Source organism: Besnoitia besnoiti, chromosome IV (assembly GCF_002563875.1).
Source record: "Besnoitia besnoiti strain Bb-Ger1 chromosome IV, whole genome shotgun sequence".
Taxonomy (NCBI): domain Eukaryota; phylum Apicomplexa; class Conoidasida; order Eucoccidiorida; family Sarcocystidae; genus Besnoitia; species Besnoitia besnoiti.
Genome location: NC_042359.1, coordinates 938,851 through 962,583, shown reverse-complemented (window position 1 = coordinate 962,583; position 23,733 = coordinate 938,851). Strand labels below are relative to the sequence as shown.

Genomic DNA, 23,733 nt, shown 5'->3' with positions numbered 1-23,733 from the left:
CGTGAGCACGTGCATGCTGGTGCAGCGTGGACGGAGGCCGGATGCGTGGCGGACAGAAAGGCTGAGCTGCCACCGAACTCCAGGAATCCCGGTAGTCAGGCGCGGGCGGTTGCTGACGGGGGTCACGTGCCCTCGAACACGGGGAGTCGCTTTGTGAAGGAGAAGACAATGACATATAAGGCTCTGAAAACGATGAGAAAAATAGAGGCCATACGAATCAAGATGAAACTAAAGCCTGATCTATCCATTCCCGAAACACATAGACTGGCAGTCCGAGTGGACCTGTCCATGGTGCCACACAGTAAGCTTCCAGTTAAACTCAGCTCCACAAAACACAAATCAGAGGGGATCCTCATGCATGTGGACGGAAGCAAAACCGCCGGATGGAATCTCGACCGCATCTGCGCCCACCTAGCAATCCGGAACGCCAACGCTGAAGTTGGTGCAAGCGCGACCTTCTGGGTCCTCGGTACGTCCGAGGCTGGGGGGCAGGCGAAATCCGGTGGAGAGGCCGTAATTATAAGGAAAATGGATCCAGCAATGCTGCTGGAAGAAACGGTAGAAGATGGCTCTGTGTTGTTTTTGATGTGGGATGATCCATCAGCACAGGCACTACAGTAGTTCTTCATGTGTCTATATGACGAGACATCAGTGAACTGCGCACCGCTTGGCCCCGTAGACTTTTTTCTCCTTGCCCAGAGGAAGTTCCATTGTTAAGACTGCATGCCATTCCGACTGAGCATTCGGGCGGCATTTGGATGATGCTCTGTCTTCGCTCTTGTTTCGGACCACGGCCATACATTGGATATGTGCATTCTTTCTGCCTTGCCATGGTGAATGACTAAGTGAGGCTAGTGCCGCACACAAGACAGAACCGCGGCACCCCTATGCGCTACACTGGAACATGCAGCCTGACGATCCCGGTAACGCAGAGCAGTGACTTACAGCTTTCATGAGAAGGTTGAAGCAGCACGTTTCCCGAACAGGCCAGTGGTGGTCACGTTTCTGAGCGGCTTCTGTAGGAGTGCAAGCCAGTTCAAGTCCCACTCTGTTGACACGCGCCAGCGAAGTTGCAGTCTTCACCCTGGAAGAGCTTGAAGGAATAAAGAGTCAGGGATCGTTGACGTGAAGAGGGATGCTGGAGATGTGGTGCCGCTAGAACGCAACTCACTCTGTCAAAGTCCCTTATTCAAACACAACTTCTCCGTAGGTCCACGATCAAGGCGCCGTCCCATGCAGATTTACTAGCCTGAGAGAAGGATCCTTCACAAGCCTCTGCAATTGCTGTAACGTTACTGCCCGCCCCACGACGTGCACGTAGATCTGCCTACCGGGGCCGCAGCCGTGTGGCATTTCCATCGGTGAAGAACACATTTCAGCGGGCGGTCCAAGTATTCCTTTCACCATCCACGGCGCGCCCGCCGCTGGCATACAGGAATGACTGTCTGCTTCGAGCATCACCTAGCGTGTTGGAGCATGCTACGCGGTATCCTGTGAACCAGTGCGCGCGTCCGCGGTTCATTCCGAGCTCTTAGCTGTTGCTTTTGGCTTTTCAGCCGTGGCGGATCCTTAAAATCGTGGGTAGGAGGGCTTGTGCCAACCCAACGGCAGAACAGTGATTGCCATTCTTTCATCCTGTATAGAAAGCGACGACTTCTCCGAGAGGATTCGAGCCTGGAAGACTACCTACTCTTCGTCAATATTGCTGTTCTGGCGAACGGCCGGTGGAAGGCATGCGGTTCCATGCTCGAGAAGCCATTACCTAGCATGTCACAGAGTAAGATTCCACACCGCTTCAACAGGCATTGCTGTGGAGGAAACGTGCAGCACACTTCCGTTGGCCTACAGCTTCACAAAGTTTATCGGCAGTTTGTGTGGGAGGCCGCCTGGAACAATTGCCAAGACGCCGTTCTCTCCGCTGTGCTCTCACATGTCTGAGACACTTACGCAGTTCGACCTGTTGCAGACAGTGTCATCACCAACGAGCTCATTTCACAGGTGAGAGATGTCAGGGTTGGAAGGCATGACGTGATGCCCGCCGTCTCCGCCTTCAGTGCATAGCAGCATGAACGCCCCCGACGGCGGCGTTGCCTGCAGATGAACCACGTTTTCCTGCCGCACGTCCGCGGAAGGAATTGCCTTCTGCAGGGCGCGTGTGTGGCGCTGCGCGTCGACGCTCGTTCTCGGGCGGCGCCGAGCGCAGCACCGGGTGCGGCAGTGGCGGGTGGATTGCTTTTTCGCACTTTTGTCCAGGAATCATTTTCTAGCGAGTGGCGTGTTGTTCGTGCGTCTGTACAGGTCAAGTCGAGAACGTTTCGCCTGCGACAGTTCCTCTTCGGATCCATTGATTCCGAGCTGATTCGCCTGCAATCGCCTGAGAAACGGCTCTACGTCTCCATCAACCATCTCGCCCCCAGCGACTACCACCGTGTTCACTCGCCTGCCGACTGGACCATCAAATTGCAAATGTACATCCCCGGCTGCATTCCCTGTAAGCTTCGCACACGGACGAGTCGCATGAGCGCGCGAGGTCGCTGCCCGCGCGCGTTGGCGGCGATGCTCTCAGTTGGTCCGCGACGCATGCCTTCTGCGGGTCGCTGAGTTGCCGCTGAGTGTGTTGCGTTCGGCGTGAGTTGCCATTGCTTCGGTACCTCTGTAGGGAATTGCTTCTGTCTTGCATCGCCGCGGCCATTCGTGCACGCGGGCATGCAAGTCTGAGCGCAGCTGTGAGTCTGCGGTTTTAGGTTGGACCCGTCGTACCCCCGTAGCCTCCCTGGGTGCAGGCCTGTTGCGGCAGACGACTACCACGGAGCCTCTTCACGTGTAGATAGGCGCGCTTATGTGGTCCTGTGCGCCTCTGCTGTTGAGGACGCGAGCGGTGCTAGGCCGCATGTCGCGCGGTGACTTGCCAAAGAGAGCGCAGTTCTTGCTGCGACTCCGCAGATGCATTTGGGCCTTGGCAGGCGTCCCGCCTTTTCAGGTGAACCGCCGCACCCTCGAAGATGGCGCAGTGCTGCATCAGTACGAGCGGACGTCGTTGGTGGGTCACTGGGACCCTGAAAAGAAAGACGCGAAGCTGTTTTTCTCGGTGACGATGGTGGCGGCCATATTCGTGGGCGGCTTGAATCTGGCGTGGGAGGAGAACCCTCTTGGCTCTCGGCTGAAACTTGGGCTCTGTTCCGGCTACACGGATGTCTACGAAAAGCAAGTTCACGTCCCCATGTGCGCGAGTCAGGAACTCGGCGCGTTCCGCTTCGGAAGCACTGTTGTCACGGTACGTGGCACTGACAAGACACAGCCCCTCGCGTTCTGCCCCGGTCTTGAGGTTCGCGCAGCCACCCGCTCGCGCGTTCCTGGCGTCAGAGACATGTGTATATGTATGTGTGTGCCCCATCCGTGAAGTTTCGCCGACCTCCTGCGTGTCGCCCCTCGCGCAGAAGCGCAGACGTACAGTTCATCTCATTTGGGCGGGAAACAAGGGAGACGACTTGCGTGTATGCACCCGAGCTTCCACGTCGTGGTGCTTGACCGCGGCTTGGCGGCCGCACGCCAATGCGCAGAGTGGCTTCTGCTGCCGGCGTGTCTGTTCAGATCTTCGAGGCTCCCCCGGACTTCAACCTGACGTCCACTGGACAGTGCTCACACACTTCCGCCGGGCAGCCGCAGGGCTACTTGGGGGGTAACCGAGAGCGGCCGCTGCAGCGGACGTGTGACGCCTATCGCGGGAACTTCAAATCCGCATTCGAGTTCCTGCTGCACATCAAAGACAAAAGGGAGTACGACGACCAACTGCGAAAAAACACTCTTTTACCCCCGGAGTGGCGGCGAGAAGCGGGCCGCAGCTGGGCCGAAGCCGTCCGCGCAATGGAACGCGGCCTCCTGTACGGATTTCCGCTGTCTCACTACCTCCTCCAGCAGTGGGCCCCGGTACGCAAACTTCAGAAGAAATTCACATGGCCATGCATGCATCAGGGCATCTTTAAAACCCAGGCACCGCAGATGCGGGCTCGATGATAGTTACTCTTCTGCCTCCGCGTGCGTGCACTCTGTGGGCACGCGAGACACGTGAAAGGCAGAAGCGAGGCGAACCGAAAAGGATCTCCTGTGGAGAGAGTTCAGCAGAAGCCCCTCGTGGATAGAGAGACAGGGACACATGGAACTCTTCTGCGTGCCGCACGCGGCTGAGAGGACTGGGGGATTACAGTAACGCTGACTGAAATATCCACGAGTTGGATGCTTTTGTATATTCTACGATGCATGTCACAAGGCACTCTCGCGGTGAGCCGGTAAATGCACTCACGCATGCCTACGAACGTGTAAAGGCCAAGGCGGAGGGGTTGGAGGCGTTTTATTTTTTGAAATGGCCTTCTGTGTGGGTTCAGCGGCTAACAGGCTACGGAGATATTGTCTTGGGGCAGCCTGGAGTGCTTCGGCAACTGAACACCAACGAGGACGAAGCCATTCGAGAGGGGTTCCGATGCTTCTCGCGACAACAGTTGCTCCGTGCGGTGGTGCTCTAGAGCCCCGTGCGCAAACGCCTGGGGACAGCCTCATCAAGAAGGCAAACTTACTTCTGTATTGCTTCACTTGCTTGCTGCCCCTAATGCTTTTTTTTCATTTTGTCCTTCTATGAATATTCTGCCCATTTTGCTGGACGATGGCGAGAAGCCTTCGATTGGAACGGCGGCGCGGGGGTCTCAAGTCTAAGGCCCGGAAGCTTTTGTTGACTGCGTGCATTGATGGAGTTTTGTTGCTCACGAGTGGGCAAGCTGGAGCAGAACAGCCGCAGGGTGGGCTTTTGAGGAGGGCATTGCAAGATACGGAGGCTGCTGGGTCGCTGTCTCCCAAAGATAACATCGCAAAATGCGAACTGAACGCCGCAGCAGCAATGAGCACCTCAATGCCGAGTCACCTGACTCTATCGGAGGACCATCGTAAGGCTACTCTCGTGTGTGCAGGCGAAAATGCTACCCATGTATCAACGAATTTGCAGCAGGTGTGTCAAAAACAGCAAGTCTAACTGGGGGGCGATGGCGAAGAGTGAGCGGTCGAACAGCTTCGCAATTGAGAAACATGTGATATCGATGGAAGGAAGATATTCACAGGTAGCGCAGTACATTGCTAGGGCTTTTCTACCGTAGGAAATAGAGGAGAGTAGAAACCCATGGGAGCTAGGCACCCAACAGGGCGATATCAATACCTCAGTGCAGTGGATTGCGGCGACAAGGTGTCTAACTCGCTCGGTAAACTGGGTGAGTGCTTCTAGTTTTGTCAGCAGTAAGAGAACACCGAAGGGATACATTACGTAGTCAGAAATATACACGAATTGCAATACACCCTTCTTTACCGTGAATAATTAAGAGGGAAGCGCATTTCAGTTAACGCCATGAGACGTGCATCCAGCCGGTGCCCTCGCCACTGATTGACTTTATGAGCACAGCTCTGAAGTGAATGACACCGCAGATGCTCCTGCTCTCCCGATTCACATTGCGCGTAGGCGTCTCAAACAGGATCGGGAACAAAAGTGCGAATGGCAATTTGCTCATATATTATACACACACCGGAGAAGATCCTTATTAATGCTACGACGCTGCCAAAAATAAAAAAAAAAGTGTACGGGACGAACCGTCTCCACTTGGGTGATCGGAGAGCAATGGTAGGATTTAATCGCAAACAAAAAATATAATTTATATATCTAATTACTTGAAAACTCCATTTAATTGTTTTTTGAGAAAAAGAAAATCCAAAGGATTTAGAACAAAATGTTCTACCACGCCGGGCGAACGGGCGTCGCTTAGATGCGCAATACAGCCATGCGCAGTAGTACCGTTGCAGAGGGATCTATTGGTATACGGCGAGACCACCTGCAGAACGATGCGCGATATGGATAGCAAGGTGTCTGATTCAGAATGCGCCAGCCCCTATGCTGTGTTATGTGAGTTTATATGCCTGGATGCTGGTGCGGCATCTATCACTCGATTTAGGCCTACTCACGCGTGCAACATTCATGGGCCCTACACAAACCCGCTGGTTCATGGGCTCCGAGTCTTTCATGCGAGCCACGAGTTACAAGGAGGAGTCTTGGTGGTTGTTTTTTGCGGTGTCATGAACCATCTGCAGATGGATACATCTCTTACGTGGGAGTGCTACCATTATCTGAGTTCGGCTGCGACATAGCATCTTTGGTCAGCGCACTTCTGCTGTTCTCTGCTCATCAGAATCGCAGAGTCAGGCTTCCACTAACGAGATGCTTAGTGATGGCGCTCGTGGATGCGTCGCCGTTCTAATCACCTACTTAATAAGGCGGCAGAAAGGACTATCTACGCTCGGGAACCGGGTACAGGGAAGGGAGCTTCGAATGAAATCCCAGCGCTTGTCCTGAGGGAATTAGCAACAGCGACAGACGGCTCCGCCGACAAACGGGACACACCCTACACGCGAGGCGGCGTGAGACACAAAATCTTGCAAGAAAGGCACAACCTGAAGAGGTGGTTTCATCCGTGTTGGAAAAGATTCGCGCAAGTGTGCGTCTCTGGTTCATTTACGGGCGGCCGTTACCGCCTCCTGCCAGTCCTGGATCAAGCCTGGCGCAAGACTGCCACATATGGAGCATCCGTTCTCCTGGACTGACTCAGGGCTGGATTTTCCCGGCGTTCTCAACATCCTAACATTATCAGGATGGATCAACTTCCAGAAAGGAAGAAACCCTCGCCAAGCATGGATGTCCTTTTTCGTTGCCCTCTCCGACGACCATAAAACGGAGCACAACGCAGTACTAACTACATTGTAACCGCAGCAAAAAATCCCACTTGCTACAAGCATTGTGCCTCTATAAGCAGGCCCTGTGGGATCCGGATGAGGCTAAAGCAACTAGAGTCACTGCCCCGCAGAAGGTCCCAGCAACGACATTTTCCTCGTTGAGTTCCGTGCTACATGCCCTAAAGGAAGCAAGAGCTATGCACCAGCCCGTGGATTTGGCAGTTTCCCACTGATAGCCTATGCCACGTAACGCCTTGACCGTCAAACAAGTCATGTTCGTCGAGAGTCTGGGAAAGCCGACGAAGGAGACACCGTTGCCAAACATTCCGAGGAGCAGGCCAGCGCATGCGGTCAGAAACCTCGTGGGCGCGGTAGCCGTTTGCGGCGGCGCACGGCTCGACCACTCCGTGCATGAAGCACTGGCAAGGGCCTTGCTAACGCCTCCATCCTGTTTCCTAGGCGTATGAGTAAAACTTCATGTTCTCGGTGCTTTTCAAGATACGCCCAATCAGTGGAATTATCCCGCCACTCTGAACTGGCAATGGCGATAATCTTCCGAAGGGAAAGGCGGCGCGGAGGCCTCAAATACAAGGCGCGGAAGCTCTTGGCTACGTGCGTGGGTGGTGTTTTGCTGCTCACGAGTGCACAAGCCGGAGCAGAACCGCCTCAGGACGGGTTTTTGAGGCAGGCATTGCAAGAGAATGAGCCGCCATCCATCAACCAAAACACTGCTACATGTACATTGGCTTCTGGCTCTTCAACTGTCAAACCAACTCCTACCGAGCTAACGTTGTCCGACGAACAGCTCAAGGCTACTCTGCTTTGTACAGGCGAGAACCCAACCAGAGTCCCGAAGGAGCTTGGAAACGTCTGTCAAGATATGAGAACCAAAATTGAGTCTGGAGAAAGCCAGTGCAAGATAGGAGAGGACGCCTCAAGCTCAGGCTCAGTAATCACACTCACGGAATTGCTCGCTGCAGGTAGCAATGCGACATGGGAGGATAACACTTCTACAGAACGAGAAACAAAAAAGTCGTGGACTCTGAGTCTCGTCGAGAACGATCTTCCTCTGACTGATAAGTACTTCTACGTCGGGTGTGAGGATGGTGTTTCTAATAGGGCCAGAGGCAATTCGAGTTGCAAGGTACCTGTAAAGATCTTGGCGAGACGTTCATCCACTAAAAAGAACGTTGTCACCTGCGCATACGGGAAGAACAGCAACAAAGCCCCCGTGGAGGTGGAGATGACACAGGAGCAGAATACGCTGACGGTCGTGTGTGGGACGGAAGGTACAATTCACCCGGAAAAGTACTCGAGTGTGTTCTGCGAGAAAGAAGACCAGGAACTGTGCACGAAGTCCTACAGCGAAATTCTCCCAAAGCTCAACGAAGAGTGGTGGACAGAGGAAACGGACAAGTCCGTTAAGCTGACAATCCCGTCAACTGATTTCCCTGCTAAGGATCAGTCATTCTACGTCGGCTGCAATCCAACAGAAGGCAAATACCGGCAGCCCGCACTGCCAGCCGAAGCAGCGGCAGAGAATGAAGCGTCGAATATTAAGCTGACAAAATGCCAGGTATTGGTGACTGTGAAAGCATCCAGACTACCCTTGTCTGGAGGACAGGGTCGGGGAATGGCAGCTGCAGCCTCCGGTGCGGCGGTGCTGACCGGGCTCCTTGCAGGCACGTTGTGAGTGCCTACGGATCCAGGCATGGTCGGCGGCGTGGAGAGCTTTTGATCGCGCCGTTAGGTTCGGGTGTCTTCGTTTTTATCCCGCGTCTTCGTGTGATAGATCCGGATACCCACGCCCTCACGCGGGGTTACATGTTGGCCACGAGGCTTTCGGCGTTGCCGGGCCATCGTCCCCCCGTGTGATGCGCATGTGTGAGGCGGCTTCCCATCCCCCAAGACGCTAAGAGGGGCACCACATGGCTGATTGCAGAAGCGCACTGGTGCATGTTCTGCCAGCGCTTGCCGTCTCTTCTAACTTCTGTTGTTTCGAACCACGCTCAATCTCCTGGATATGCTTCTTCCAGCGGTGGCTGTTATGCGGTCGCGCCGGCATATCTGCGCACTGTGCATCTTGGGGAGAACTCGGCCGTACTGTTTCCTCCTTGTGGGAGAAATACCGAATCGCAGATTGGTACCGTGTCATACGCTCATCCGTAAGTTATCACTTCGAATTCCGGGAGCCCAAGCACTTTTGGTCTGCAGCATTTTTCCATTCCACTATTTTGGTAGCGTGGTGCACGCGCACCCGCAAACCTGAATAGCGTTGCGTTCTCCGTGGCACGCACCATGGACGCTCGGCACAGGCGAAACACAATTGATGGCAGTCGCAAGCACTGATGCACTAGGGAGGCACAGCCTCCAGTCGACTTTGACGCGCATAGCTCTGATTCGTTCCCTTCCATCCAGTACGGTGGGGGTACAAGGTGTTTGTAAAGATTTTCTGCCTTTGGAAAGCCTAATAGGTTAGATATCGCCCCGGAGGGACCACCAGGACAGGAAAGATATTTCGGGTGCAATATGGCGACGACACGGTGTACCGGTCATCTGCTGCAGCCTTTGGTCTTGAGTACTTCATACATGAAGATATCTGTTTGCCACAGATACCAGAAACTTGTAGAGTGGAAGTGCTGTTGTGCTCCCGGTTCATATACCATGAACGCGCCGCGAACACGACCGCCCCGGCAACCTCACATATATATGCATATGTTTCCCATGTACAAGTGGAAGCAGAGCCCCTTTTCGCATGAAGTGGAACAGCCTCCACAGCGTCGCAGAGTGTCATGATTCTGTATGGATTCTTCCCTCTTTCGGGATGATGACTGGTTATGATTCGCCCTGAGTGGTTTCGGGATGATGCGAAGTCCAGAGTCTCATCACTACAGCGTGGATTAGGACCTCCATCACCAACCCGCAGAGACAACGGAAGACCTGTGTTTATAGCGACCGACGGCTGGAATGACGAGAAAACCTCAGTCCGTTTTGTGGGAGATGGGACCGTGTTTCCCCCAGTGATGCATGCCTGGTGGTTGCTGAGTCATCCCGCTCTAAATTCGACGAGTTGTGAAGCAAAAGTGAAATCGCTTCGCGGAGCGAATATGTCGCAGGAGAGCCGCCAAGTACGTGAGGAAGCGTGTCTCACTTGGTAAGTGACCACAGCGACAGCAAATGCGTGCTGGTCAAACGGGTAACAGACAATTTGTCTGTACTACCGTTGCAAAGGCATCGTCGTCGGCGGGCGCGGACTCGGTGTCAGGAATGAAGATGGCTGTTTGCCTGTGACACTTGGTTCTCGCGTCAGAACTATGCCGGCACAATGTGGATTTACCAAACACCACTACAGTCTGCAAGCTTGCGAGATAATCAGCACCTGCCTTGCCGGCCCCTTGGCATCACGCAAATATCTTCGTGAGCTCCCCCGGCACCTCCAATCTTATATCCTGCGACTGAAGAAAGAATCAACATCCAACTCCTCGGTTCGTGCCCCACTCATCGTTCGAAAGTATGTTTATGAGCGCTCGGCGCTACTGTGCCCGGTGTCCGTAGCACAGTCAGTTCTGCATTTCCCGAGAGGGACCGCCAGCGATAGACATGCAGCATCTATTGCAGTCACCTCGCACCGGGTCGGGGGCCGTAGGGTACCCAGTATGCACACGATTCAGGTAATGCTCTAGTCATCAGGGGGTGTATACGCAGGGCGGTGTCGGCTCATTTGTCGATTGACATTCACAAAGACGCGAAGCCGCTCAGTCAGCGCCGTTTCTCCCGTCTAGTTCCGTTTTCCCGCCCCGAAGTAAGCGGAGGAAATATACTCCCATGCATGAGTACTGCTGACAAAAGTAACCTTTTCAATCCGCAGAAGTTAATGCCGATCTCTGTGCAGCCTGAGACAGAGTACCGCTTGCTTGCCGCCTCCGCTTGTGAATGCCACCTCCAGCCTGCGCCTGGCACACACGTGAGCTAGGTACTAAACGGGGTTGCGGCGGCATGTAGCTCGGGCGCGGTGTGTGGAGACGCGTGGCGAGCTTCCTTGAGGACAGTACCCTAAGGGTAAAAGTCGCAACAAGCTGGATTACTTTTGCCTGCTTCATTTCGTCTGAATTTGTGAAGGTTTCTCTCCGCTTTTTACGCATCATAACGAGGTGCGATCGATTTCTGAGACGGGGCAGCAGCCTTAAGGCAAAAGCTCGCACGCTCCTGGCTCTCTGCAGGGAGGAGTTTTGAAGCTGAGATGTGGAGAAGTAGGGGCAGGTGAATTGCATAAGGGACGCGTGACGCAAGCAAGAGATCCTGATGACTCGCCATCCACCCCCACTAGTGTTGCACCGTGCACACTGCGGGACGGTTCGGTAACTGATTCCCCTGATGTAAGGGACCTGACCTTATCCGAGGGGAAACTCATCGCAACCCTAACATTTTCGGGCGAGAGTTTCGGCGCGGTGCCGGATAGTCTCAAGAAAGTTTGTCAAAAACAGCAGGGCGGCGAAGTGCCCAGAGGTGAGGACGAGTGCGAGGCCGGGGGCACCAGCTTGGGCAAGCCCGTCCCCCTCGAGGGCATTCCTGCACCAGGCAGTAAGGTCGCGGGCGAGACGATGAATGAGACCCCAAACGCTCCGGGCAAAGAGACCTGGACGCTTAATGTGGGGAGCGAATATCTTCCTTGGCTAGACAAAACCGTCTATGTGGCGTGCCAGCTGAAGACACAGGGAAAGAACACAAAATGCGAGGTCCCCATACATGTACTTGCACGGGTTTCCACTGCTGAAAAGAACGTCGTCACGTATACCAACGGGGCTCAGAGCAACGGTAGCGTCTAAATGGTGGACCTGACAAAGGAGCAGAACACACTGACACTGGTATGTGGGAAGGAATCCTCCGTGCAACCAGGAGATTACGCTACCAAGTTCTTTGAGAGAGAAGACCTGAGTGTGTGCTTCAAGCTGTATTCCGAGATAATTCCCAACTTTGGGGGTGCCTGGTGGACCGCACAAGATGCTATAGCGGGTGTGACGCTGACAATCCACTATACTCATTTTCCGTTTGAGGACACATCACTCTACGTTGGCTGTAAACCCATCACGACCACAGTTCAACAGTCTTCGGACTCGCGCGCAGCTTCGGCGGCAAGCGAGAAGAACGATGGCAAGCCGACGACATGCAAGGTGGTGGTGACTGTGAAGGCATCAGGATTGTTCTTGACGGGGGGCCAGGGTCTGGGAACGGCAGCTGCAGCCTCCGGCGCGGATGTGTTGACGGGTCTCCTTGGTGGTTCCCTTTGAGCGTTGTGCCGATCCGAGAGCTGAGCCTCGTGGAACGTTTTCGGCGGTCGGACGGCTGCTGTGATACTGAAGGCAAATCCTCGCCCTAGAGCAAGTACGGGCCGCCCGCTATAGCATACTATACAATACTATGCAAGGAGGATACCAGACTACTGTGGTTCTCTTTGCTATACACTACGTGGAATTCGATTCAAAACGCATCGGGCCCTTAGTTTGAATCGATGCTTTCTGCACAATTGCGACGTTTTCCAAGTTCTGACCCGCTACAAGTTACTCGGCGCACAAAAGCAGAGCCTCAGTCCGTACACAAGTGCCTCGCTGTGTATTCCCTCAATCGAGAGTACGGTCCATCAACTGTATGGTGCAACTTCTTAAACTCATGCACCACATGGAGCATTCAGGCTATCAACGGCGCACCCACTGCAGTTTTGGAATGGAGTCTTTGATTTTTCATTCCTTTCGCCATCTGAGGAAACCTGCGTCGACGTGTTAAGGGGAACGCGTGACCTCACCATTCCACTTGAGGCTTGAAACACTTGTAGACTTCGCTGAGCTCTTTTAGTTTCCTAGCAAACTTAACCCGACGGTACGAACATTTGCCACCGTTAATAAGTGATATCGCAAGTGCACTACGCTACGGTGGCAAACCGTCGGACATCGGCGCAGCAACCGTCCTTGTAAAGGTCACCCTGAATTTCCGTCAGCTCAGCTACAGTCCACCCTCGCCATGCCAAATTGGACAATATGCTTGTGGTGATTTCGGCTGGAGACGATAATTGTGGCGAGGAGAACGACACAGCTCCAAAGAATTTCCACGTTTCTGTAGAGGTATACACCGGAATCATGGCCACGCAACGAATCAACCGAAGAGGAAGAGGGCAAGGGTAGCGAATGAGTACGGAACTTGGATCACGTGTTACTCCATAGCGGCTGCAATGGACAAAATGCTGGAATTCGGCCGGGTGACAACGGATCCGTGTAGTATTTCATGGACAGAGGATGATGGGCATCTAGTTACCCGTTCATCAACTTGTGAACGACGCCGCCTTGCGCCTATGGGTCACTGGACGCCAAGCCATTTTCTGTCCGTAGTTGAGCCGACTTTACCGATCCGCCGCGAATTCGTGCGTCCATGTGCTATCTGAAATGAGAATTGCGGATAATCGGCTGCCAGAATATCGCAGATAAGACTGACGGATTAATTTGCCGAAGCGTCACCTGCCCACACTTTGCTGCGATCGCATGCGGCTCGAGCGCTCAGCGCAGCAATCCCTCAAAACAGACTCCTGACGAGCGGCCACTGCACTGTTTAAATCGCTTGGGGGGGCTATGTTGTCTTTCGGTGTGTGTTGTTCATTCTTCACTTCACTGAATGTGATGTGCGACCTGCAAGCCACCAAGGATGGAACGGCGACGCGGAAGCCTCAACTCCAGGGCCCTCACGCTCTTGGCTGTTTGCATGGGGGGAGTTCTATTGGCAGCGAATGGACAAGCCAGTGAAGTCGCATCCGTGTCAAAATTTACTAAGCAAGCACAGGGGGATTTCGGTTTACCAGTCATCTTGGCAAATACTGCTACATGCAGTCCGACAGGCCCTGCAGCAGCTGCCGCCGCGGGCCCAACCAACCTGACGCTGTCCGAGAACCGGCTCAAGATTACTCTGGCATGTGCCGCAGAAAACGCCCAGGCGGTCCCAAAGGATCTCACGGAGGTCTGTCAAGAACAGATTACAGGCGTGAGAGAGGCTGGTGAAAAGTGCAAAATCGGGGAAAAAACGTCAGGCAAACCAGTGTCATTGGCATCCGTCCTCGCGGCGGGCAGTGAAGCGACCTGGCAGCCAAACGCTTCTCGTGAGGGAAACCCAGGACACTCGTGGACGCTGAGCCTGCGCAAAGAGGAACTGCCTCTAGTTGATAAGAGCTTCTACGTCGGTTGTGTGAAGTCCCCGGACGGTGGAGCCTCGCAGTGCAAAGTCACCGTCGATGTCTTGGCAAGACGTTCATCCGCCGAAAACAACATTGTCACCTGCGCCTACGGGGCGAACAGCAATGATGCCGTCGTGTCTGTGGAGATGACGCAGAAGCACAACACACTGAAGATAGTGTGTGGGAAGGAAGGCGCGGTCCACCAGAACGATTACGCTTCTAAGTATTGCGAGAACGGAGACATGAAGGAGTGCACCAAACCCTACAGTGATATTATATCTAACTTTGTAGAAACATGGTGGACGAAGGTTGATGATAAGGACAACTCCGTGAAGTTGACAATTCCTCCTACTGAGTTTCCCACCCAGGACCAGTCGTTCTATTTTGGCTGCGCACGCACGGAAGGCAACGCCCAACAGGCGGGGGGCTCACTCGAAGCGCAGGCAGCAAGCGGCGAGCAGGAGGCTAAGACGAAAACATGCAAGGTTCTGGTGACTGTGAAAGCATCCGATTCGTCTCTGTCGGGAGGACCACTTCTGGGAATGACAGCTGCAGCCTCCGGCGTGGCTGTGTTGGCAGGACTTGTTGCTGGCACCTTGTGAGTCAGGAGATTATTGGTGCCAAATGTGTGTTCTACGAAGTGTTTTGCCGCACGGGCAGGCAGTGGAAACCCCTCAGCTCTGCAGGTCCTGCAGAGAGGTCCCGCGGCTTTTTCAGGTGGCAGGGGCAGGAGTTGTTTGTGCTGACGGTTCTCTGCCACACGTCCGCCCATGTGGGGTATTCCGTTTGGGAGGCGGCTTTGCATGTTCCCTGATGGGCGGCCCTGAGAAGCAGCACGTAGTTGCTCAACAAATGCAGTGTCGCGTATACATCAGGAAGGGCGTGGTGACCTTCCACCGCGTGCGGATGCATACCGGATTCAATGTCTCTCGATGTGCGCGTGCCAGCTGTGCGTGCAATACAACAGGCCCGAATCACTGCGCAGTGAGCACCACGGCGAAAACATGTTTTTGTTCCCTGCTTCTTGATAGATGGACACCCTTCTCCTACGCTGGTAGTGCTCCGCATGGAAGTCATTACACTATTCCTTCGAACTTCTCGAGACCACCATTAACGCATATTATGCCTGCAATGTGTTTCATTCCAGTGCTGGCCAAGCGTGCTGCAGACGGTCCTACGAACGTTCGTGGCGTTGCTGGTTCGTCGCCCCTCGCCGCAACACTTGAATGCACGGCACGAAAAAGCGGGACTCTGGCCGGTAGAAGGCACCGAAACACAAGCGAGGCTCAGCGTCCAGTTGAGTTGTATGTGCAGAACTATGACTCGCTACCTGCATCCTGCGCGATGCGGACACGAGCCACTCGCAGACCATAGTGTGCTTCTGAAGAAGCGAGGGAGGGAAGGAAATATCTTCTAGCGAATTAAGGCCGGCACGTACTAGGAGTAATAAATATCCACCAATGAGCAGAAGCCGCGCCACCAGTAATCTGACCTGTGACTTCCTATATACCTACATCAAGATGCTAACGACACCGTGTAACTCATGATCAGTGTTGCGGTACGCCGTGATCGTCGTAGATGTACATACCAAAAGTACCGTGGATGGCCATGTGCTCTGTGTATCGGCACACAGGAGTGGAGGCTCTCCACACTGCGAAGATGTTGCCAGAAAGACACGAACTAGCAACGGAAGCGCTGCCCCGCCGGTATTGTCCGACGGCTCTGATGGGCATCGGACACTTGCGCTTTACCGCTATTGCACCGGATCAGTCCTCGAGCGGCGCAACCACATCCAGGCATCAAACGATATGGACGGCCTGTTTTAGTCGTGTCGACAGTTTCTGTGTCCAGTTCCGTACCTCCATGCAGAGGACTTGGGGTCTAGCGTAAATCTCGTGGGTATTATTTCCTAAATAACAATCTGCAATCCCGCGTCTTAACAAACGTTACTGCCCGTTCGGGCGTCTGTTCACTGACATCTTACTCTTCGTGCCGCCTCTCCCCCCCATGACCGACTGATGAGAAAATTGATGTCGAGCTTTTCCGATTGATTCCTCTTCATCATTTAAATCCGTGTGTTGTCATTCGGCATTATTGCGTCCGTTATGGAGAAGCTACCAAGGTCCCGGGGCTTCGGCGTCAGGGGTCCCCGCCACAGGCGCGGTGTCTTTCGCGGTGACCCCTCACTGATGAGACGCCATCGCCGCCGTCAGGCATGCCACTGCGAACGAATCCTGTTTTAATGTTTGGGTTGTGGTGCCATGTGTCAGTGCACTCGTTCCTTGTCTTTTCAAGCGACAGTCGTAGAAACGCTGGTGCGCGGCAGGTGTGTTTCTCTGGCACTTAGAGGAGTTGCTACCAATAGGCAGCAACAGTCCAATTTTTCCCGTCGACTGGCGTTTCCTAGCTCCGTCAAAAATATTGCGCCGGTGGAAAGGGAGAGCGACGACTGAAGACCGCCTTTCAACTATCTCTTTTAATGAGGAGTTCCTGTTTGGTACTCCGAAGGGCTGAAGGATACTACTCATTCCCCGGACAACGGGGTTGCCCTTCGCAATGACATACGTGGGGCTACGCACCCGACAAACCTCAAACAGCAAAACCCGCGGGCAGCGCATGCGGCTCGAGCGCAACGAGGAGAGTCGCCGGCTGAAAAACCACTCGAAACACCATCTCTGAAGAAGATTCCTTGGTTCGTTGAAGTTTTCTCTTGGCTTGCGATATCATCACAATACAGATTCTCTGTAACCGACCATGGCGAGGAGCATTCGTACGGAGTGGCGGCGCGGGGGCCTCAAGTCCAAGGCCTGTAAGCTCTTGGCTGTGTGCGTGGGAGGCGTTTTGGTGCTCAGGAGCGGACAAGTCGGAGCACACGAGTCTCAGGAGGGTCTTCTGCGGCGGACACTGCAGGATGAAAAAGGTTCACAGACTCTGCTGAACGCCGCAGCATGTAAACTCGACGAGTCGGTAGGGCCCCCCAAGCCCATCGAGCTCACGCTCTCCACAGACCAGCTCACAGCTTCTCTTGTATGCTCGGGCTCAAACGTCGCAGCAGTACCGGAGAATCTCGAGAAAGTTTGTCAAGAGCAGCCAAGCGGGAAAATTCAGGAAAGCAAGGACGAGTGTCGGGTCGGACCTAGCAGCATGGGCAGGCCTGTTCCCCTCGCGGAAATTCTCGCCCCCGACAGCAGGGCATCCTGGAACAAGATCAATACCGCAGAAGAGCAGCAAAACGAGACGTGGACACTGAAATTACAAAAAGAAAATCTTCCTCTTCGAGACAAAACATTCTATGTGGGGTGCCAAAAGAAGAACGGGGACAATAACTCAATGTGCAAGCTGCCCATACATATACTGGCGAGGGCTTCCAGTGCTGAAAACAATGTTGTCACCTGCGCTTACGGTGCGCAAAGCAATGAAGCCCCCGTGAAAGTGGAGATGACACAAGAGCAGAACTCACTGACCCTGCTATGTGGGAAAGAAGGATCTATTGAGCCCAGCGAGTACACAACCAAGTATTGCGAGACCGACGGCCTGAAGGAGTGCACGAAGCCCTACAGTGAGATTCTCCCTAAATTCAGCGAAGCGTGGTGGACAACAGTGGAGGGGAAGGACAACTCCGCGAAGTTGGCGATCCCATCAACCGACTTCCCAACTGAGGATAAGTCGTTCTATCTGGGCTGTACTCCAGCTGAAACCAACAATGCTGAATCCCAAGAGGAGCTTGGAGTTGCGGCAGCGGCTGAAGCGTCGGGCGCTAAGAAGACGACGTGCAAGGTGTTGGTGAGTGTCAAGGCACCAGGCTCATCGTTGTCGTCTGGACCAGGTGTGGGGATGGCAGCTGCAGCCTCCGGCGCGGCTGTGTTGACAGGGCTTATTGCTGGCGCCTTCTGAGGCAGGTGCTGATCCGGGAATTGTGCTTGTGCTTCGTGCACTGTGTTTGGCGTTCCCATATGTGCATTAATGCTCATTGCTATCCTACCCCGGGAGCGGGTATAAGACGCTCCCAACTGGTGCGGCGGCGCCTACTTTAGAAAGGAACATGTCATCTGCTTGTATATTTTCTTCGCGTACGTCTGCTGCACGCTCCACATTTCACACATCGAGTCCTGATCCTGGTGCAAATCGTACGTAGGGTGTATGTCCGTACACAACTTTACTCTGTCTCACACTATCGGCCATGTATAGGCCCCTCAAATGCGTGTAGAACTCCAAGGGGACCGCCATGCGTCTTGCCCTGCGTTTCCTGCGAAACATGCGGAATGAACGTTCTCATGTGTCCGTCTGATGCTCGTTCGATGCAATTCTGAATGGATTTTCCCTCGCAATCTGATATGTCTAACACCCTCTGTCGCGAGGGCCTGTTTTCACATTTCGCCTAGAAGGTTCAACCACATCGGTAATTCGTCTGAGATCTTCAATATGCCGAGCCACGTCGACTCGGCGGTAGGCGCTTCGACCAACGTCAGTGAACGACGATGCGAGCGGTACGCACCACTGTGGAAACTCGTTGCGCGTCGACACAGCGACGGGACTTGTAGAGGCCATCGTATGTGTGTGGAGAGAGCTCCGCTTTCTGTCTGCTGTCTACGTGTCATAACGCCAGCAGCTCAGGGCACTAAGGCTGAAGATGCGAAGTGTGGCGAGAAAAGGGCAACTCTCTGTACTCTACTCACCCATCCTTGAGAGGTACACATAGGAATCATGACTGCGGGCAGAGTGAAATGACGAGGAGGACGCCCCGGCCAAAACACGAAGGACCGAATTGGTTCGGGTGGTTTTTCCAGCGTCTGACGTGAAGCAGGAAGTATTGCAGGGGGGATGATAGCGGATGTGCAGAGTGAGGCACGGGGCTAAAGCTGAAAGACATACTAAGCTGCCTTGCGTTAGTCAACGATTCCTTCGAAAAATGTCGCTTTGCATTCATATGCGAGTGTACGAAGCAGCTTTTTCTGCATGCATTAAACGAACTCCACGATGTTTCCTCGGGTTCGTATTTTCTCGTGACCATTCGTTACCCGAAGCAAACCAAGATCATTGCTCAGACCTTGTTGTCCATCGCTCGGCCCCTGGAAAACTCCTGCATGTCACTGTTTGGGAAATACAGATCACGAGCAGGGACTGCGATAGGGTCCGGGCACTTTCAACTCTTGAGCGCTGCTCGGTGTTGGTTTTTGCAGCATCGCTACGTTACCGGAAATTCGGATGCAGTGCGCATTCCTCCCCTTGTGCCTAGCCTAATAACACTCTTGATTCCCTGATTTATGTCCGCGTGTTGTCGCGAGATAACAATCACTGTTGTTAGCCGGGGCGGTTTTCGAGCATCAGCACCCAGGGGCCCACGTGGGCGCCGAGGCCGCTTCGAAACCGATGCATTGTTCCTCAAATAGCGTCGACACACGAAAATTATGACGTTGGCGAGCTGTACCACGCTGCAGACGTTTCGGGCAGCATTCGAGGAAGAATAAGAAAAAAAACTTGGGAACGGCTACATCACCATGTTGGCTGCGCGGCGGAAGCATGATAGGCGGATAACCCCCGAGAGAAGGCGAAGACAGGAATCGCAGCTGAAGGAGACGAGGAAGTCACGTGGGGTGTTTCACGCCCTTATTCCCAAGCGATCTTCGTTGTACAACCACGTGCGGACATCCGTCGGTACGCACAGAGTCTCCGCGACACCAGGCATGTGAACTATCCACTGCAAAAATTCTGCAGAGAAAGACAGGTGAATCGAAACCCCGCACCCCGAAGTAGGAGCAACAGAGGCCGAGTGACCTTTGAACATTGTCGGTGACCACGCAATGTATACATCAAACGGACTCACATGCCAGTTCATGGCAGCGTCGGTTAGTACGTGATGGCGCCGGGTAGGATGCCGCGTGAACGAGTGCATCCCTTTCTCGATCGTCTGCATGCTCTCTGTTGCGCGAAAGGGATCCGGGTTGAATACACGTGAGCTCTACGGCACTCACCATTGTACCACAGAAGCTTCTGGTTATCTTCTCCATGAAACTGCCTGACCAGGGCACGAGGCCAAAGAGAATAGAGTCACCGATGGGATTTTGCGTATTTTCGAAGGGTCGCATCTTTTTTCTGCTGAAACAGATTGGCAGCTTACTGTATCGCCGCATCAGCCCACGCCTCCAGAATTCCATACGCTGCTCTGGAGGGCAGGATAGAGCCGAGAGAGCAAACCGAAGGCATGAAAATGGCGCAAACGATCATGCGACGTCTTCGACTGCCGCAGCAGTAACGTCCTTTTAGAGGTATGAATACTGGTGGACTGTTCGGTATCCCGCGCGTACTGGGGCATCAGAGCAGCTGAGAAAGAAAGCAGATGTCAGCGCCATGCCTAGTGGTCCGGCCGCTCTGTTTCGTCGCCCTCCTCACTTGCTGATCTCGTCTTCTGTATGTCTCTCGAGTACGACCCTAAGCATACGGCACGAAGCACAGGAAACGCATTGTTTGCTGTGCAGCTGCGGAGTGAATTTCGCGACGTAGCTTATCCTGTAACGCAGCCGTAGCCCGAGCATTTGAAGTAAATTATAGAGAGGTAGGTTACTCCTTTGCGCGGAGGGGAAATACTGAGCGGGGAAGCCAAGCGTGACTGAATGGCAGCAGTAAAACAGATTTCCGTTCGCATCAAGAGACGGACTTCGCCTTGAATTCTTCACTGTTCCAGTCAAAGGGAACGACTCCAGACTTGAGAAAGCAGAGGAAAAGTGACTGCATGATCTCGACTATGTCATCTTTAACCACGTATCTGCAGGACACATTCGGCACATGATCTCTTTGGTTTTTTGGCGTGTGCGAGTGCCCGCGTGGTAGATTGTATGCTGCCTAGAACTTCAGCACAACTGGACAGCGCCTCGGAAGCAACATGAGCCGGATCTGGGAGGAGAAAAAAAAAGGGACGCCGCAGTAGCCGCAGCTTACCCCTTGTTGCCTCTGTCGTAGAGGTGGAATAACACTGCAACCACACAGAACGATAGACGTGTAAATGTCGGACGAGGCTGCTGCTGACGATACACCCAAGTCCGAAGGTGTGCCGTACTGCCGCGCTCGTAATAGCAGGATCGGACTACTGCGGCGATAGAAGACCGACGAGACAGGATTATCTGCGGACGCTGCCGTATACTCCCGTTTGTTAGATGGAGTGCTCATACAGCAACCTCTACCTACGCAGAAGTGAGTGAGTGAACCACACAGTCTGGAGCAGGCTGCAGACCAGCAGATTCACTGGGCAATCGAGGTGCACGCCGAACGGCCCGCGGTTGAGCAGTTCCTAGTCGTGTGCGTCTTCAAGATCTGCAGAGCTGCGGGTGGGGCCTCGGAACTCGGCTCGACATCCAGGACGATCTGCAGGCTCTAGAAGGGCATATAATTCGTTATTGCGAAAGAACCGGAAGGAAACAAGTTTCCACGGTGGGCGCCAGTCACTCACGCGTCAGACGCTGATGTGGAGTTCCTGCGTGAATGAGGAGAGAACCAAGCATGCACTCCACGGTCCGTTTTTGCACAGTATCCGCAGGCGAAACAACAAGCAGCCGGCACGCACTTTGATGAGCCGCGACAGCAGGAGGCTACATCTGCACGACAGTGCAGGTGGCACTCTGCGCATTATATTTCGAAGACGACGCAATTATTGCTTCACCGCGAAGAAATGCCACCCCATTTTCAGATGATTGTAAAGCACACCGTTGCCGAAGTTCTTTGTGTTGCTCTCCGCCCCTAATCCCGTCTGCGCTCTCTATTACGCTAGTTTATGGACCGCAGCACGGCGATGCGGCGGAGAGGAGTCAACTTTCCTGAATATCGCTCTGCACCAGTAACCTTACCCAAGTGCCCCTACACACCTCTCATTCAATAGATGTTGTTCCCTACAGCATGCCATGCTTGGTACATCGCAGAGCCTCACCTCGCGTCCAAAGGGACAGAACTTTTACGAACTCCTCGAATCCTATCTCCACACCTCTGTCTTGAGTACGATGCAACCAGAAGAGGCGCGAGAACCTGTCAGCGAACAAGTAGCTGACGGCATTACTGAGCTTGAAGAGGCCCAATAGCTGGACGGCGTTCAAACCGCCTTCTACTGGCCTCCGCTCTCCCGCCTGCGCGCGGAAACCTGTCACGCAGAAAATAAATTGCTTCGCATATGCTAAGTAGGAGAATGTCGGGCTCATTCAGCTACCTTGGGGCATTCTTGAACGTGCCGTGCTCGGCATGTGTAGGTAAAGAGACTCACATTTATACATATCTTGGACTTCTTCGAGGGTGACTGTTGCGCAAGAGAGCAAGCATCCGATAACAAAGTGCTATCAAAGTCCAAATACCGAGTTCACTCAAAAAACTGGTCCCCGCGAGCAGCAGAGGCACTGCCCGCGTGAAATTCTTTGGGAAGAATGGGTCGCATGCCCGAGTTGTGTCGGCAAGGTCGCTTTTCTTTCTTACAGTGTGTTTCCTCAGTCAATTGTCTCAGTTCCGCGGAGCTGAATCGAAGCTTCTTTGCTTCCTTGACAGCCCGTACTAAGCCGCCCTCGCGGCGCTGACCTCCCAGCATCGCGTAGCTATGCTGACCGACTCGCAGTATTTTGCCTGTTTGAGCAACGGACGGAAAAGGGGGCGTGGACTTTTACTCCAGCGTGGTGATGTCTCCGACCGAACAATGCCGCGTGCTCGCCAGTGTAGTTCTTGTGACGGTGTTGTGCAGAAGCATTCACCATCATGCCATTGAGGCCAGCGAGGCAACGCGCAGCACCCATCGCCTTGGGCTACACTGGAAAAAGAGGGTTTTGTTTCTGAAACGTGCTTGCCTACCCTCAAATGACAACCGACTTTCTCTCCCGTGTGCCAAAGAATCCTCGGCGAACTGGCAGGACCGCTTTTAAACCCACTGGATATTGCGTTTTCTTGTCTTCTTCGAGTTACGGGCTTCAGACCCTATGGTCAACGCCAGCGGCAGAACGGATCACGTAGCAAGGCACTCTACAAACAACCAGGACATATCTAAGGTGTTTCCAGACGAGAGGACTCTCAGAACTCTGGATGTGTGATTGTATGTGCAGCATGGAGATTATAGGACCGCAACACAGAAACGATATTATTGGAAGCAGTCACCTTGAGGAGAACAGACAAACAACGACGGTTCCTTGCGAGTGGAGGACGCGGTACCGTGTCGCACTCTCGCTACTCGAAAATGGCGGAAGACGAGTCACACGACTCACGCTCTCAGTTTTGTGAATGCCACTGCATGCGGACTCTGCGGCTACCAGAGAGTTCTCCGGAACATTTGTTCCCAGGAATGCGTTGTCATTTCTTGAGCAGCAAAGGGTACTCCATGCATCGCGTCTTAAAGTATCGTGTTTCCTGCATCATGAAACAACATCGAGTAAACGCGGAGGCGCTGTGGGAACAAACGCCCCACAGTACTTATCCGGGAACCTCGTGTCTCCTCTGCAATATAACAGCCGCCGCAACCAGGAGCACACTAGGATGTGCAGTTACTATTCTGCTGAGTTGCGCTGCACTAACGTCCGGAATTTAGTGGCCCACACACGTACGTAAGCAGTTTGATCTCGTTCCACGAGAGGGGAGACATATCTAACGGCAGACGCTTACGAGCCGGCAGCACCGATCTTCTGGGGGGCAACGAGTTAGGGCCTCGAGTTCCGCCCAGTCGTCGAGAGCTGCAACTACTACCGCGGTGGCTTTTCTAAGCACTTTTAATGCGACTCCCAGATGCAACAAAGATGCCCTCGTAT

The 23,733-nt window shown here is 53.8% G+C and overlaps 7 protein-coding genes across 7 annotated transcripts; 6 read left to right on the top strand and 1 right to left on the bottom strand.

Moving 5' to 3' along the window:
* Positions 1-1,743: 1,743 nt before the first annotated feature.
* Positions 1,744-4,520, top strand: BESB_052800 (phosphatidylserine decarboxylase; the record flags this gene model as incomplete). Its single annotated transcript, XM_029363715.1, has 6 exons — positions 1,744-1,777; positions 1,952-1,998; positions 2,299-2,491; positions 2,964-3,274; positions 3,592-3,927; positions 4,383-4,520. The coding sequence occupies 6 exons, from the start codon at positions 1,744-1,746 to the stop codon at positions 4,518-4,520; spliced, it is 1,059 nt and encodes a 352-aa protein (XP_029219638.1).
* Positions 4,521-4,629: 109 nt separating this feature from the next.
* On the top strand, positions 4,630-4,707 carry BESB_052790 (uncharacterized protein; the record flags this gene model as incomplete). Its single annotated transcript, XM_029363714.1, has 1 exon — positions 4,630-4,707. The coding sequence occupies one exon, from the start codon at positions 4,630-4,632 to the stop codon at positions 4,705-4,707; it is 78 nt and encodes a 25-aa protein (XP_029219637.1).
* A 2,593-nt stretch (positions 4,708-7,300) lies between these two features.
* On the top strand, positions 7,301-8,452 carry BESB_052780 (SAG-related sequence; the record flags this gene model as incomplete). Its single annotated transcript, XM_029363713.1, has 1 exon — positions 7,301-8,452. The coding sequence occupies one exon, from the start codon at positions 7,301-7,303 to the stop codon at positions 8,450-8,452; it is 1,152 nt and encodes a 383-aa protein (XP_029219636.1).
* Positions 8,453-10,633: 2,181 nt separating this feature from the next.
* On the top strand, positions 10,634-12,047 carry BESB_052770 (SAG-related sequence; the record flags this gene model as incomplete). The annotated part of the gene is made up of 3 exons (XM_029363712.1): positions 10,634-10,723; positions 10,980-11,340; positions 11,656-12,047. 3 exons carry the CDS (start codon positions 10,634-10,636, stop codon positions 12,045-12,047), a joined length of 843 nt encoding a protein of 280 aa, XP_029219635.1.
* Positions 12,048-13,506: 1,459 nt separating this feature from the next.
* BESB_052760 (SAG-related sequence) lies at positions 13,507-14,574 on the top strand (the record flags this gene model as incomplete). Its single annotated transcript, XM_029363711.1, has 1 exon — positions 13,507-14,574. One exon carries the CDS (start codon positions 13,507-13,509, stop codon positions 14,572-14,574), a length of 1,068 nt encoding a protein of 355 aa, XP_029219634.1.
* Positions 14,575-16,726: 2,152 nt separating this feature from the next.
* BESB_052750 (SAG-related sequence) lies at positions 16,727-17,866 on the top strand (the record flags this gene model as incomplete). The annotated part of the gene is made up of 1 exon (XM_029363710.1): positions 16,727-17,866. One exon carries the CDS (start codon positions 16,727-16,729, stop codon positions 17,864-17,866), a length of 1,140 nt encoding a protein of 379 aa, XP_029219633.1.
* A 1,705-nt stretch (positions 17,867-19,571) lies between these two features.
* Positions 19,572-22,532, bottom strand: BESB_052740 (uncharacterized protein; the record flags this gene model as incomplete). Its single annotated transcript, XM_029363709.1, has 8 exons — positions 19,572-19,681; positions 19,945-19,988; positions 20,091-20,135; positions 20,628-20,735; positions 20,909-20,942; positions 21,417-21,440; positions 21,891-22,097; positions 22,424-22,532. 8 exons carry the CDS (start codon positions 22,530-22,532, stop codon positions 19,572-19,574), a joined length of 681 nt encoding a protein of 226 aa, XP_029219632.1.
* Positions 22,533-23,733: the final 1,201 nt, after the last annotated feature.